At 34.1% G+C, this 14,540-nt stretch overlaps 1 protein-coding gene across 16 annotated transcripts in view; it reads left to right on the top strand.

Moving 5' to 3' along the window:
* LOC145248306 (endophilin-B1-like) overlaps positions 1 to 14,540 on the top strand; it is a 407,921-nt gene that overhangs the window by 281,945 nt on the left and 111,436 nt on the right. For all 16 annotated transcript variants that reach the window (XM_080110211.1, XM_080110210.1, XM_080110204.1 and 13 more), the window contains one exon: positions 8,867 to 8,956. In XM_080110211.1, the coding sequence (XP_079966337.1) occupies positions 8,867 to 8,956 (90 nt within the window). The remainder of the gene's footprint in view (positions 1 to 8,866; positions 8,957 to 14,540) is intronic.

Raw genomic sequence — 14,540 nt, 5'->3', positions numbered from 1 at the left:
ACCCATTCCTGTGTCTCAATACATCTTATATCATTATATGTAATCAGTTTTTTATAATAGTCAACCATGTAGGAGCCTATTCGTGACCAGACACACACACACATTCAGCTTTATATTATAGATATATATATTTAATAATTATTATAGCAAATAATCATGTCAACCCCTTTAAGAAACTCTTTTCTAATCGTTGAGCACTTTCAGCTGAAATAAAGTCGGTCACTTTAGCTCTTATGTGCAGATCATCATATAATGATTAGATCACTCTGACAGATGTTAAAAACATTTTAAAATAAATGTTTAAATTTCAACAATATTTCCCGTGGTTAACGGTGGCCGAATGGATTAGGTCCTTGCTAATAGAATCAGAGATGGCTTTGTTGCCGAGTTCGACTCTCTCAACTAGTGTTAATGCACTGATGATTCCCAAAAGGATGAAACACTAGTGTCTGTAGGTATTTAATTATTGTAGTAAATAATTATATAAAACAGTACAGCCTAATTCCAAGTTACAAATATTTATTCTTCTAGCATCTCAAAACTTTGGCACATTTGTTACAGATTTGTTTTGATACACAGAAACAATCAATTATTATTATGTCAATATCGACTATTTTGTGCTTCTACTCCTCAGAAAAATAAAAAAAAAATTTTGCCCAGAAAGAAATATGCATGACAATATAATGTTGAAAAAAAAAAAAAAAGGGAATTCTGTAGAAGATCCAGCATCGCGTATCATCTAATTGATTGTTTCTGCATAATGAAAACGCTCTGTAAAAAGTGTGCCATGGTTTTGAAGTGCTGAAAGAATTGTTTGGTAAGAAAAATAAATTATATAGAACTTGGAAGGCAGCTATGCTACTATTATTTTTATATATGCCTGGTTATTTTTAACTTGCATTGAGCTTCTATACTAATGGGATTGGTATACATACACAAAGGGTAAAATATAATTGAAGAAGCAGATTTTACCGCTAACACACACACACACACACACATACATACATATATATATATATATATATATATATATATATATATATCGTGGATATTCTTTGCCTGAGGAGGTGATTTTTCCCTGGCAGGGTGGTCACTGAAACATGTTTGCATATGTGTAGCCATTAGTAATCACATCCAACATATATATAATTATTGACTATAATAATTATTAAATACCTACAGACACTAGTGTTTCATCTTTTCGGGAATCATTAGCGCAGGGTGTCATGATTAACATCAGTTCATAGATTTAAACCCGGCGACAGAAGCCATCCCTAGCTTCATCAGCAAGGACCTAATCCAATTTGCTACCATTAACCACGAGAAATGTTGTTGAATTTTAAACATTTATTTTTTAACGTCTGTCAGAGTGATCTAATCATTATATGATGATCTGTTCATAAGAGCTAAATTAACCGACTTTATTTCAACTGAAAGTGCTCAACAATAAGAAACGAGTTTCTTAAGGGGGCTGACATAATTATTTACTATAATAATTATTAAATACCTACAACAAACACTAATGTTTCATCCTTTTGGGAATCATCAGTGCAGGGTGTCACAATTAACACCAGCCAATAGATTTGAACCTGGCGGCAGAAGCCATCCTTTTATATATATATTAGACGAGTACTCATCCCATGACAGAAAATAAATTCCTAAAATAGAAGAGGTGTGTACTATGTTTACATCTTCTTACAAAGGTTGAAATTAAGAAGTGCTACTAAACCTTATGATTAGAATCCATATTCCAATTTTGATTGAAACCCATTGGATGATTTTGATTCTAGAAAATATCTAAAATTGAAGGCTTATGCTTAAGAGGTCTTAAGAAGAATATGAAATCATATTTACAGCAAATTTCAAATATTTGAATTTTCAAATGGGAGATTATGCCCATATGTCCTTTATAATATCTTTAAAATACACTAAACAAACTGAAATTTTGGGGATTTTTTTTTTTTTTTTTACTTGGGAGTCACAACTTATCAAGGCCTAAAGGACACTCGAGAATAAGGGTTAATGAATTTATTAATTGGTCTTATATCTATTAAAATTTCACAAAAATCAGAGGTATCTGAATTTTCACTAAAGGCACCCCCCCACACACACACTTTTTACCCTCTATACATAAAACTAAATGAAATTAATATAGCCCACATAATGACTCCCTTACACCTAGTAACTATGCTCCAAAATTCATAATAATCAGTTTAATAGTTTAGGAGCAAATTTCAGTTGAATAATGAGAGATTGTATCCTTCAAATCTGATTGAAATTGAAATCTTATCAGTGCAGGAATAAACTTTGTCCGCAGGAGTGCAATGTAACAGTCTGTGTCCACCGTTGCCTGATTCTCATTTTCCTCTTGAAAGAAGTCGAGTCTGATGATGGCATCATGTTCAATGGTGTACCATACAGCTTTTGGCTAAGAGTACGATGGGTATGTTCATGAGGATGAGTCTCAGCCCAGAAGCACATCTTCTGCTTGTTGATCTACTCACTCAACTGACAATGAACCTCATCACTAAAGAACATCAAACCCAACATCATTTTCGATTCTTTGACTGATATCTTCACAATGCTTCACGTTTTGCCTTTATTACACTTGGTTTGCCTTTCGAAGATCTGAATTTTGTAAGGGAAGCGATTAAGGTCATCATAGTGGATCCTCAAAACAGATGCTCTTGAAATATCAGCTTCTTGTGAGAGATGGCTGTTCTGAGGGATTCCTCAGAGCATTTCTGTAAAATTTGAATATTGTCAGGAACAATGTGCCTGATTCTCGAATACAGCATTCAGGTCACATCCTCCTATTATGTGGAGGAAGTCTAGCATCTCGAACGGGTTCAGCGCCTGGTGACAAGAATGGTAGCTGGCCTTAGAGATCTATCCTATGAGCAACATTTAAGGGCTCTAAATCTTTTTTCCTTTGATCGCAGGGCGCTTTGAGACAATCTCATCCTCGCCTACATCTTCCATGGATAGTGTGGCCTGGACCAGGATCTGTTCTTTACCTCTGCCCTGGATCGTGAGCTCTGTGGGCATGTAAAAAAGGTTTACCGTTGATGGTTCCAGAAGCTTCGACACCAAGCAGCATTCTTGGTTTAAGTGGCATCTCCATGAAACCAACTACTTGATGAGATTGTAAACCAGCTACACACAGGGCTTCAAGGTGGCCTTGGAAAGACGCTGGTCAGACCTCCACGGTTTTCCCTCTGTATAGTTTCTCTTTGTAGATAGATTTAGCCCACTAAATTCTTTTTCCCCTTGTAAATGTCAATTGATTGTGCGTTTATTTTTTGCCGATTAAATGAATAAATAACCATTGTAGTCTTTGTGAGCATCTGCCACACTTCCTGTCTCACAAAATTTGGTTATCAGCCGTTGAATTGCCCTTCTATCAAGTACATTGTTCCTGCTAAATTTTTTCCTTTGATAGTACATGCATGAAACTCTAGTCACCCTCTAAGTAATCTCCTCCGGCTGCAATGCACTTGTACCGTTCCAACAACTTCTGGAAGGCCCCATGGAAGTCTACTTGCGTGAAGGTGTCAATGACGCTCATCACAGCCTTTCATCCCCTCAATTGTCTCATGACAACAGCCTTTGAAGTTTTCCTTGAGCTTAGGGAATAACCAAAAATCACAGAGAGCAAGGTCTGAGCTATAGGAAGGGTTTGAAAGAAACTTTGCACAAATCTTCCACTTGAATAATTGTGTGTGCAGTACTCACACTGACATCAAATTGTGCACTTATTGTCTCTATAGATACACAACGATCCTTATCCATGAAATTCTTTATTTGGCGAATCAACTCTGGCGCTTTGACTTTCTTACTCCTCCCATGCCTTTAATCACCCTCACAGTCTCCCTGCCTTCCTTGAATCTCTTATGCCACTCAAAAACTGATGCTTGGTTCATGTAAAATGGTCCAAAAGCAGTCTGAAGCATTCCATGGTTATCTGTTTTTTCCAAGTTTAAAATCTTATTGCATATCGTTCTAAAGTGTCCTCACATAGATTGCGTCTTTGTAATTCACCATCTGTGACAATCGGGCTTTTTTAGGGTGTATTCCAATTCCTGCTGTAGCTGTTAATTTGAACCTGAAATCATGGTCAGTCATATGTACAGCGATAACATATTGAATTTTCAAGAGTCTATGACAATTTTAAATGACTGTACAAAAAACATCTGAAAATATATTTAAGGGACCTCACGTCTATATATATATATATATATATATATATATACACACACACACACAAACACACACACACACACACACACACATATATATATATATATATATATATATGTATATATATATGTGTGTGTGTTTTATATTTTATAGTGGGAATTAGACTTGGAGTCCAAAGAGCAGAGTTTATTTTTATGTATTAGCAAATGTATTAATACTTTTAAAAGAAAACAGTGCCCATTGTACTGTAGATATATAATAAGCTCAATAGGTATAGGTATCCTAGAGCTATATTAATATTGAGTAAAATGATTCATAATTGTTAATTAAAATCATTTTCATAAGGGGGGAAAAAATGAACAAAATCAACTCACGTGTACGATCGTTTCAGAACCCATGTTCATTTTATTGAAATAGACAATATGTCTTGAACAATAATTTGATAAATGTTTTTTTCTTTAAACAAAGTCTCCTCATCAGCAAAATAGGGGAGGGGGTTAAAGACACCAAAATAAAGCATTTTTTGTTGTGAGTAAGGCAGATATTCCTTATATAGCTCCATTTTAAAGCTTCTCTTTATTTCAGTCAATCTATTTTTTTCATATCCTGTTAAATGTTGTCTCTGTGGGATAAATAAAGATCTGGTTAGAGATAGATTCTTTGAAAGGCAATTTCTTAAAGCCGTCCAACACATGCCATTATATAGAACAGACATTAAACCTAATACGATGATGATGACGACTCTGGAATAAACACAGAATCAGTTTAAAAATACAACTACTTATTTATTATTATTCTCGAAATTTATTGTAACACGAGATGAACTTGGAGGAGCATTGCTTTTGTGTGTGAAGGCGGACAGCGTCATTATTAATGTACATTAAAGTTGGTGCAACAGGTTTATCCGCCACCTCTTTTCTCCATCATTAATTTTTACTTTGACGTCTTTAATGTATATCCATTTCTGAAACTACTTGCTTACTCACTATATTTTAAATGGTGTCAAACCCGAGTTAACTGCGTGACTTCTATTTTACCTCATTAATTAGGTCAAGCAGAGTTAACTTTTATTGCGCCCACCTGTCAATACTTAAATAAATAAATTCAAACATGTTTCCGTTGTATGTCGCGGTGGCCCAATGGTTAACGTCGCACGATTTTTTTTCACACTTTAATTTCCAACTTTGCCTCAAGGGTTCGAGTTCGGGTTCAATCCTCACACTTTATAATACCTAAATTTTTTTAGTCTTTTGGTGAAGTTGAAGAAATCCGTCACGAACTCTTCAATTCGTACTTTACCAGATCTGAAAGCTTGCAGCTCGTTGGCCGAAGGTCTTGGACCATGATTTTTATTTTGAAGAATAGTTGAAATATTTTTTTGCTTTGTTTGTTTTTTTTAATAAATTATTGTAGAATAAAAAATTAATTTTAACATGGGAAGTACAAATCTTCAAAGAATAGCAAAATTGATATAAGGAAATAAGAAAAGAGGAATCAGTACTCGCTCATCTGACTTGCTTCCACTCCTATTAACCACACACACACACACACATAGCAACTGAAATTTCGAAATACTTTCTGTTGTCTTCTTTTAGGCTTTTCATACAAGCTTAGATTTTCAATAAATATGCTAAATAGCAAAACTTATGACTCCCCATTAACATTAATTTGCTAAAAGAAACATTTCCTCTGATGATATGAGCCATTTATTGAAAATCTATGTATTAAGGAAATAACTTTAAATTTTTGTATTCCTTGTCAAATAATATATTTGTCGTAAATTTTTTTAATTTCCCTAATTCAATTCCAAATTTTCACTTATAAGATATTAGCGGAGGATAACCGGCGATGACCGGATGTTTTGAGGTGTGTGTGATTTTGGGTAAATCAAAACTCCGGAGGAGGGGGGGGGGTGTTAAAATAATTAAAAAAAAAAAGTTCTGGTAGGTGAGTATGAGGATCGAACCTGAACCCTTGGGGCAAAGTTGGAAATTAAAGTGTGAAAAAAAATCGTTTCAACGTTAACCATTGGGCCACCGCGACATACAATGGAAACACGTATGAATTTATTTATTTAACTATTGACAGGTGGGCACAATAAAAGTTAACTCTGCTGCTTCCATTTGACCTAATTAATGAGGTCAAATAGAAGTCACGCAATTAACTTGGGGTTGTTTACCCAACTTTGACTGTTTTTTTCCCCAACAGATGTTGGGGAGGGGGGAAAACTCCCCGTTGTCCAGATTGAATAGCAATTGTCTGATTGTTTCTGGACGTTTCCCCGGTGCAATGCCGAGAACGCAACTTTTGAATTTTTAGTTTCACTTTATTTATGAATCTCATAAAAGTCGACGTAAATAAATCTAGATGCTACCCGCGCTCCCAAATCATAGATATTATTATATAGGGGGTATATAAACACTTCTAAACGATAGTAACCCTCCCCCCTCCCCCACCCCCGGGAGCGTGTGCGAAAGAAGCCTTTGCATGACATACACGAAATGGTCACACACATTTTGCCTTTTATATATATATAGAAGATATATATATATATATACACACACACACTAAATTTTAAAAATTTATCTCTGTATATTATACATGCTGGACAGTAGAACACATAAAATGTATCGTTTTAAGTATAATCCATGGAAAATATTAGCAGGCAGACAATTTGAATAAATTACTTAACAAAATCGACACAAAAAAAAAATATTTTTTTAATTAAGATCTATTTTAAAATAAAACATTAATAAATAAACATATAAAAAAAACAACAAAAAAGCAATTTTACTGTTCAACATTGAAGGCGGGTTTATCCTTGATTTAAAGCTATAGGCCCAGCATCCCCCCACACACACACACCTAAATGAATCGATTTATTTGCTTGAAAGAAAACAGGATTATTTTGACCTTTTGGCTAGGAGCAAAGTGTAGTATCTGTTTGGATGCTATATTTCACCGTTTTTGTCTTCATGAAGAAGTAATCCTTCTGGACTGTGACAATTTTTATTTTTGTTTGAATCCAAAACCCATTTTTTGTTTTCTTTTTCGCCCCCATATTAAAAATCGACCGTATATCTAACTCTGCCATCGCAGAGAGACAAATAGAAACTGAAATCTATTCAAAGATCGAAGTGGAAAAAATTTTTTAAATAATCTCTGACTGAAATTCATAAAACCATAATATCCAATCAAATCATCAAAAAACCATAATATCCAATCAAATCATCAAAAAACCATAATATCCAATCAAATCATCAAAAAACCATAATATCCAATCAGATCCCATTAATCTAAAATGATCTAACAAGTGTTAATATGCCATTAAATCAAATAATCAAATCATTTCTTTAACCAAGTATGATATAGAACTTCAAGGTTTTACCTCTTTTTTGTTTTTTTATCAACTGTGCTTTTGTGTTTTGTTTGGGTTTTTTTTTTTTTTTTTGGTTGCTTTTTCTTTTGTGGGCGTTTTCTTTTTATTTTGCTTGTTTTTTATTTAATATATCAAATAACAGCGGCCATTGTTTATTTCCTTGTAAAATCATACCCAAAACAAATTGTGCTTTTACTCTTATTTAGATGGCTTTGTTATATTAATAAAATAGATTAAATGCATCTTTTCAAAAGACACTTTATTTTTATCTGAAGTACTCAGACCGTCACCCGCCTTAGTCAGTAATTTTGCACCTAGTGACTTCAAATGAATCTGCAGATAGTTTTACTCTAGAAACATTGCACTTAATGAATTTATTTGTTTGCTGGTGCAGTTGAAATGGAGACAAAGATACTACAAATATTGTACACGATTCAAGCAACTTGTTTTGTGTGTTATTTGACATGGAAATCGATGGTTGAGAAAGTTTCCTGTCATTGTTAAAGGAAAGAAGCTTAGTCTTTGTAGCATTAAATGTAAACATCCATTTACGGCCTCATTCCAGAATAAACTGTCGTTTTCTAAGGTTTCTGCCATTGTCTTCGATATGTGCATATACTTTTCGTAATAAATATGATTTTTTCTTTTCTTTTTTTTTTTTTTAAACAATGTTGCCTAATCTGATTTTGAATAAATTTTTTTTTTTTTTTCCCCCAAAGTTAAATAACATTTAATTTCTTTTTCTGAAGCGTTTTAACTTGCTACTTTTTTGATCCCCTTTTTGATAGAGGATGGATTGGACCTAGTAATTCACTCCCGTTCATCCGTTGGCACTTTTCTTAATAACCACACCTTGGATTTTTTTTTTAAATTTTGCACAAACATTAGTCATAGTGAAAGTAAATTTTTTGCCTGAACGGATTTTTCAGGATAATCCTGGTTGCTCCCCTAGGGGGCGTTATAGGGATAAAATTATTCCCAAATCGTTTGCATTTTTCTCAATAACCATGCCTTGGATTTTTCGTTTTAAATTTTGCACAAACATTAGTCATGATGAAAGTAAATTTGTCACTCGTGGAGGGGGACCCCACTTGGCTTGTTTCTTTTATAGTAATCTTAAACGATTCAGTAAAGTGTTTGTAGTACAACGGGGAATGAGAGGTGAATGTAATAATGTAAGAGAACCTTTATTTGGAGTTAGCACCAAATCTATTAAGAATTGATTTCTCGTTTTCTATTGCTATGCATTTTACCATTCACTAAACTTTGGATTTGTTTCTCTTGTAGGCTGAAGCTGATTTACGAGTTGCACAGTCTGAATTTGATCGTCAAGCTGAGGTTACCAAATTGTTATTGGAAGGAATCAGTAGTACACACGTATGTATTTGTCTTATTGTATTTCGTCACTATTTAATATATATATATATATATATATATATATATATATATATATATATATATATATATATATACATATATACATACATACATACTGTGTGTGATGTTTATGGATATACAGCATGGATACAGCTCACAATATCCAATATTCTTGTGAAAATTCTAGTTAGATAATTGTGTGTGGCCTGACATCCACTCTTACCCATAAAATCGATCCCAAATTTCAGAACAATGGTTTCAGAGTTTACTTCAAAGATTATATATATGTGTGTGTGTGTGTTTTTATTAAAAAAAATACATGTTTTAAGGTATATAGTATCCCAATTATTTCAAATAACATATACATATATATGCACAGATGTATTTTTTATATATTTTTTGTATCACACACACACAGTATACTTACTTACTAACTAGCTCTACCTATGTATCGAGCAGTGTTGAAGTAAATACTTAAAGTTTACGCATAAATTTATACTTTTGTATATTAATTTATATGATTAAATGAAGTAGTTATATTATATACATATATATATGCACGCACACACACATATATCATTTCTGAGTTGATAAAAAGATACATATTTTAAGTTATATCCCTTATATCATCCAAATTTTTTCAAATAACAAGCTCAATGAAATTATGTTTCAGGCTCCAGAGCATATATATATACTATTTTGTTATATTTCAATCACCAAAGAAAAAAAAAAATCCTTCCACAATTATAATTTTATTTTTTTATTACGGCAAATGCGTATATTATTTTTCCATTCCATGTTACACATGTTTCACAACCCATAAAGAAAAATATAGTCTTTAGTTAACAAGTTGCTCTTCAGAGAGGTGTCATTTGAAAAAAAAAAAAAAAAAAAAACAAGCACACTGTTCCAAAACAAAAGAAATAATGGTGGAGTTGGGGGTAGCAGTGTCATAGATGGGAGATTTGTAAGCTTGATAAAGTAGTTATGTAGGATATTTGGCAGGTGAACCTAGGAGGAGTGGCATTCGAATGGGTTGCACACACACACAGATCGATTCCATATGAGGAATGCGAGGATTTCCACCATTGCCTATTGGAATGCATAATTTGATCAGAAATATCAGTCAAGGGATTAGAACAATAGACAATGGGGAATATTAAACATTCCAGGGTGAAAGAATTTTTATATACGCAACGACACAACAGAAAGCGAACAACAGTTGGTTACAGAACGAGTTCAATCTGACACATTTTCCTCCCTGCCAAACATCCACAACCCGGCCACGCACCTTCACTGATGTCAACATCCATCTATATATATATATATATATATATATATATAGATATAAAAGCGAAAATGTATGTATGTATGTATGTTCGCTTTTTGTGTATGTCTGTAAAACACTTTTTTTGATGGACTTCTCGGTCAGCTCCTTCCTTCTTAAACCTTTTTATATCACGTGTAAATGATAATATCTACCAGTTAACAATGGAGGTCGCCTGTCTATTTAATTTGCTCGACTTTGAAAAGATAAATATTCAACATTTTTTGCTCGCCGCATGTGGTTTAGGCTTTTTCGTATAATAAAATCGACACTAAGTCTGGCGTTATTTTTCCGGTCGCAATCACCGGAAATGTCCGAAAGCAATCAGCTTTGATCAATGTGGAGTCTTTCCTTATATCAGACAATTGCTATTCAATTTGGACAATCCCTTTTTTATGGGGAGCTGGTTCCCCCCCCCCCCCCAACATCTTGGGGAAACAAAAAAAAAAAAATTAAAAAAGCGTTCCTGCAGTAAATAAAATACTACCCCGCAGTGAAAGTTGACCTCAAATTAAAAACGGGCACCTGCTAATTCTAAATAGTTAAATAAATTCAAACCTGTTTCCGTTAGTGCTTCGTGGTGGCCCAGTGGTTAATGTCGCACATTTTTTTTCACACTTTAATTTCCAACTTCGACTCGAGGGTTCGGGTTCGATCCTTCATACTTACCTACCAAAATTTTTTTATTTTAACCCCACCCCAACCCCCGACACGAACACCCAGGTGTTTTGATCTACCCAAAACCACACACACACACCTCCAAACACCCGTGCAACGCCAGGTACTCCTCCCTCGTGAGTCATAACTAAATCCCAAACTGTTTGTCGTGCGAAATAAAAACAAGAATATTATTTTATAGATCAGTTGTGTTGTGTTTTATTTGCTGTCAGTGTGTATATATCGAAGACCAGTGACAAAAGTCGATTAAGAAATTATATCGACTGAAAAACACATTTGAATGAGCAGCTGCAACAAATATATAAGTTAGTCACATACTCTTCATCCCAAATTAGTTAATTTAAGGGGGGGGGGTGAATTATGAACTTTGTAACAGGGTTATAGGCTTCTGGCTCCTAATTAAAATAAATAATAGAATTGGATTGCATCGGAAGTATGTTACCAATTGATCAAAACTGATTTTTGCAACGTTGAATAACAACTGCATATTAGATTTGGTGAAGCTTTAAACCATTTTGTATCGAGTAAATTAAAATTGGAGAATATAAATTAGGAATATATATTATTTAATACGAATGTTTATTGAGATGAGTATTATTTATTCATTTATTTATTGCGAACTATTATCTTCATCTTTAAGTTGGTGTTTCATGATGTTTCGGCCAACTATTCCTCTGGCCTTCGTCAGGTGGTTACCGCGACAGGATAGGAACTCCGAATCTCCGAACTTCCGAAACGCCACGATCAATAATTTCCCACACTCTTTATCTGTGCCTAAACCTAAATGTAGATTCCATGAACAAAGCTCCTTTCAACTGCACGCTTGTGGAACTCTGTTCCGTTTGCCTGCTTTCCAGCTGACTACAATCTGATTGTCTTCAAGTTTAACGTAAACAAGTAATCCAATTTACAAAATTCCCACTAATTATGTTTACTACGTCATAATCACAATGACTAATGTATACCCATTAAACCTTATCCTCGAGTGGTCTCCTGGCCTTGATAAGTGGTGATTCCTGTGAAAAAAGAAAAACATTGTGAAACAACAACTAAAAGATGAGGATAATAGTCCGCAATAAATAAATTCGGAATAGTTTACATGGGAGAGATATTTGAATAAACCAATGCAACATAAATAGTAACGCTTTATTTCATTGTGGTACTACATAATGAGCAGATGTCAGTGGGAGGGAGGGCTTGATATAGAGGAAAATATATGACAGTAAAAATCTATTCCTTGCAATTAGATATTTCTATGTAATAAGTGAGTGGTGGTAGTATGGGTGTATGATGATGAATTAAAAAAAAGAAAAAAAACATGTTGATGAGATACTATGTTGGGATGAATTAATAAAATGGGAAGCTTTATAGTATAAGTAGAGACTATAACAAATATTTGGGGGGTTTTTTCTTCTTTTTAGGAGCAAGATTAAACAAAAAACATACACATAGTGAAGTAGAAAGCATTTTAAAAAAATTAATTTTTTTTTTTTTTTTTTTTTTTTTTTACATTTTCACCCCAAACAAGGCACAGTGCCACTTTGATGTAGAGGGCTACTATTAGGGACATAAGCTACAGGGGTACAATGTGGGGAGTTGGGCAGCAAGATGTCGGTTCACGTTACACTTGAACTTCTGCATGTCAGTACAGTTGGAGAAGCAGGAACCCGGTTCTGGGGAAGAAACTACTGGAGTAGAAGGCTCTATTACATCTAGGGATCTCAACTGTGAAGAGGTGGGATTGTACTGCTTGTCGAGGGTATTCACGTCGAGGATAGTACAAGTGCTTGCAGTTCGTTGGAGCATTCGCTGTTAAAGTATTTGTAGGCAGAGGGATGCTACATTTCGTCGGTGGGACAGAGGCTGAAGTTTAGATGACAATTTAGGACCTATCAGGTTGGCGACTCTCTTTTGAACCTTGTCTAGGAGTGAGAGACTAGTAGCAGATGCACCAGCCCAAATATGACAACAATACTCCATACATGGGCGAATGGTGGCCTTATAGAGATACAGGATATTTTGGGGCATTAGTAGCTTTCTAGCACGGTAGAGAGAACCTACTTTTTTCTGCAGCGGTCCTGACAATGCTCTCAATGTAATTTTTCCAAATCATGTTTCCTATGAACATTAGGCTGAGGAGTTTAGAAGATGTACTTTCAGATTAAGAGTCTTTCGCCATTGCTATTGGTGGTAGAGAAGCATATTTTAGATAAAAATTAGAATTTTTTTTTTTTTTTTTATAAAAAATTAGGGGAAATTAATAAGGAGATTATTTCATTCTTATTTTCAACAGAATCGTGTCCCTTACATTCCTTTTTCTAAGTCTTGAGAGAACAGATAATTAATTGCGAGTCATATGATGGTAATTTCATTATACAAAAAAATTATAAAATAAAATTTCAGGAAATCTAATTATCTACAATTCTAAGTTTATTTTTGTTAGAATTAATACTATCTGTTATACATCACATATTAGTTTCGTGTCAGAATAATTTACAATGTAATTACAGTAAAAAAAAAATATAACGCCACTATCCATTATCATTTATTAACCTTCTAAACTAACAGTATTTTCATATTCAGCCATTCAATAACATCTATATATAATTCTTGGCCTTTGGGCGAAGATCACAGTGTAGTATCTGTTCTGATGCTACACCTCACCTTTTCTGTTCTCTGTCAGTGCAGGAGAGATCCTTCATGACTGAGACAATTTTTATTTTTGTTCCTATCCAGAGTGCCCCTTTTTGAAGAGCTGGATTTTCCCCCACATTAAAAACCGACCTTGTGGCTAACTCTGCCCTCATGGGGATGACAAGTAAATAGGAACAATATTTTATTAACTGGCATTTTCAAATTTTATTGATTTGTTTTTTTTCCACTGATTTGGACTCGAAACATGATAATCGTTTACCCTCATGTTTTATCTGTGACATTATTTGAAAGAAAAACACAATCACTAGACTATTCTTAAACTGAAAAGGGGCTATCATGGCCCAAATCGGGGCAGTGCAAATTGAGGAGTTCGGAATGATCACTGCTGATGACTTTAACGAAGAGATTTAAGTCATCACCAAGATGCATATGGCATTATTACATTGATACACCAGTTAAATCAGTAAAGTTAAGTGATATTCGGCATGGTCAGTACCTCATGGGTGATCATTTAGAAATACCGGCTTCCTACAAAAACTAACGTTGTCATCTCCCCTGACCAGAATATACATTCAACTGGAGACTGCTTGTGAATTTAATATTCCTTAGAAACTTTCTCCTTTAAGGGAAGATGCTCCAACCTGCAGGAGTGTATGCTACCTCTAGTACCAAACACGCAGAAATATAGTTACTTCAGGTAAAAAGTTAACTCTGGGCATAATATGCTATAAGGGAGATAATCCCACCTTCTTTACTCCGAGTTTTTTTTTTTTTTTTTTTTTTTTTGTACAAAATGGAAAAATCAAAAATATTGTTTTTACAGTTTTTACCCACAGTTATCTCCCTTGTGTCATATAAAGTTAAATCTTCTTGTATGTTGCTTGATTTGTTTATATCGGCCATGTTAAATATTACAAGTTAACA

Source organism: Euprymna scolopes, chromosome 26 (genome assembly GCF_053919585.1).
Source record: "Euprymna scolopes isolate OS-2025 chromosome 26, ASM5391958v1, whole genome shotgun sequence".
Taxonomy (NCBI): Eukaryota; Metazoa; Mollusca; class Cephalopoda; order Sepiida; family Sepiolidae; genus Euprymna; species Euprymna scolopes.
Note: the sequence above shows the minus strand (reverse complement) of the source record. Positions and strands in the feature narration are given on the sequence as shown.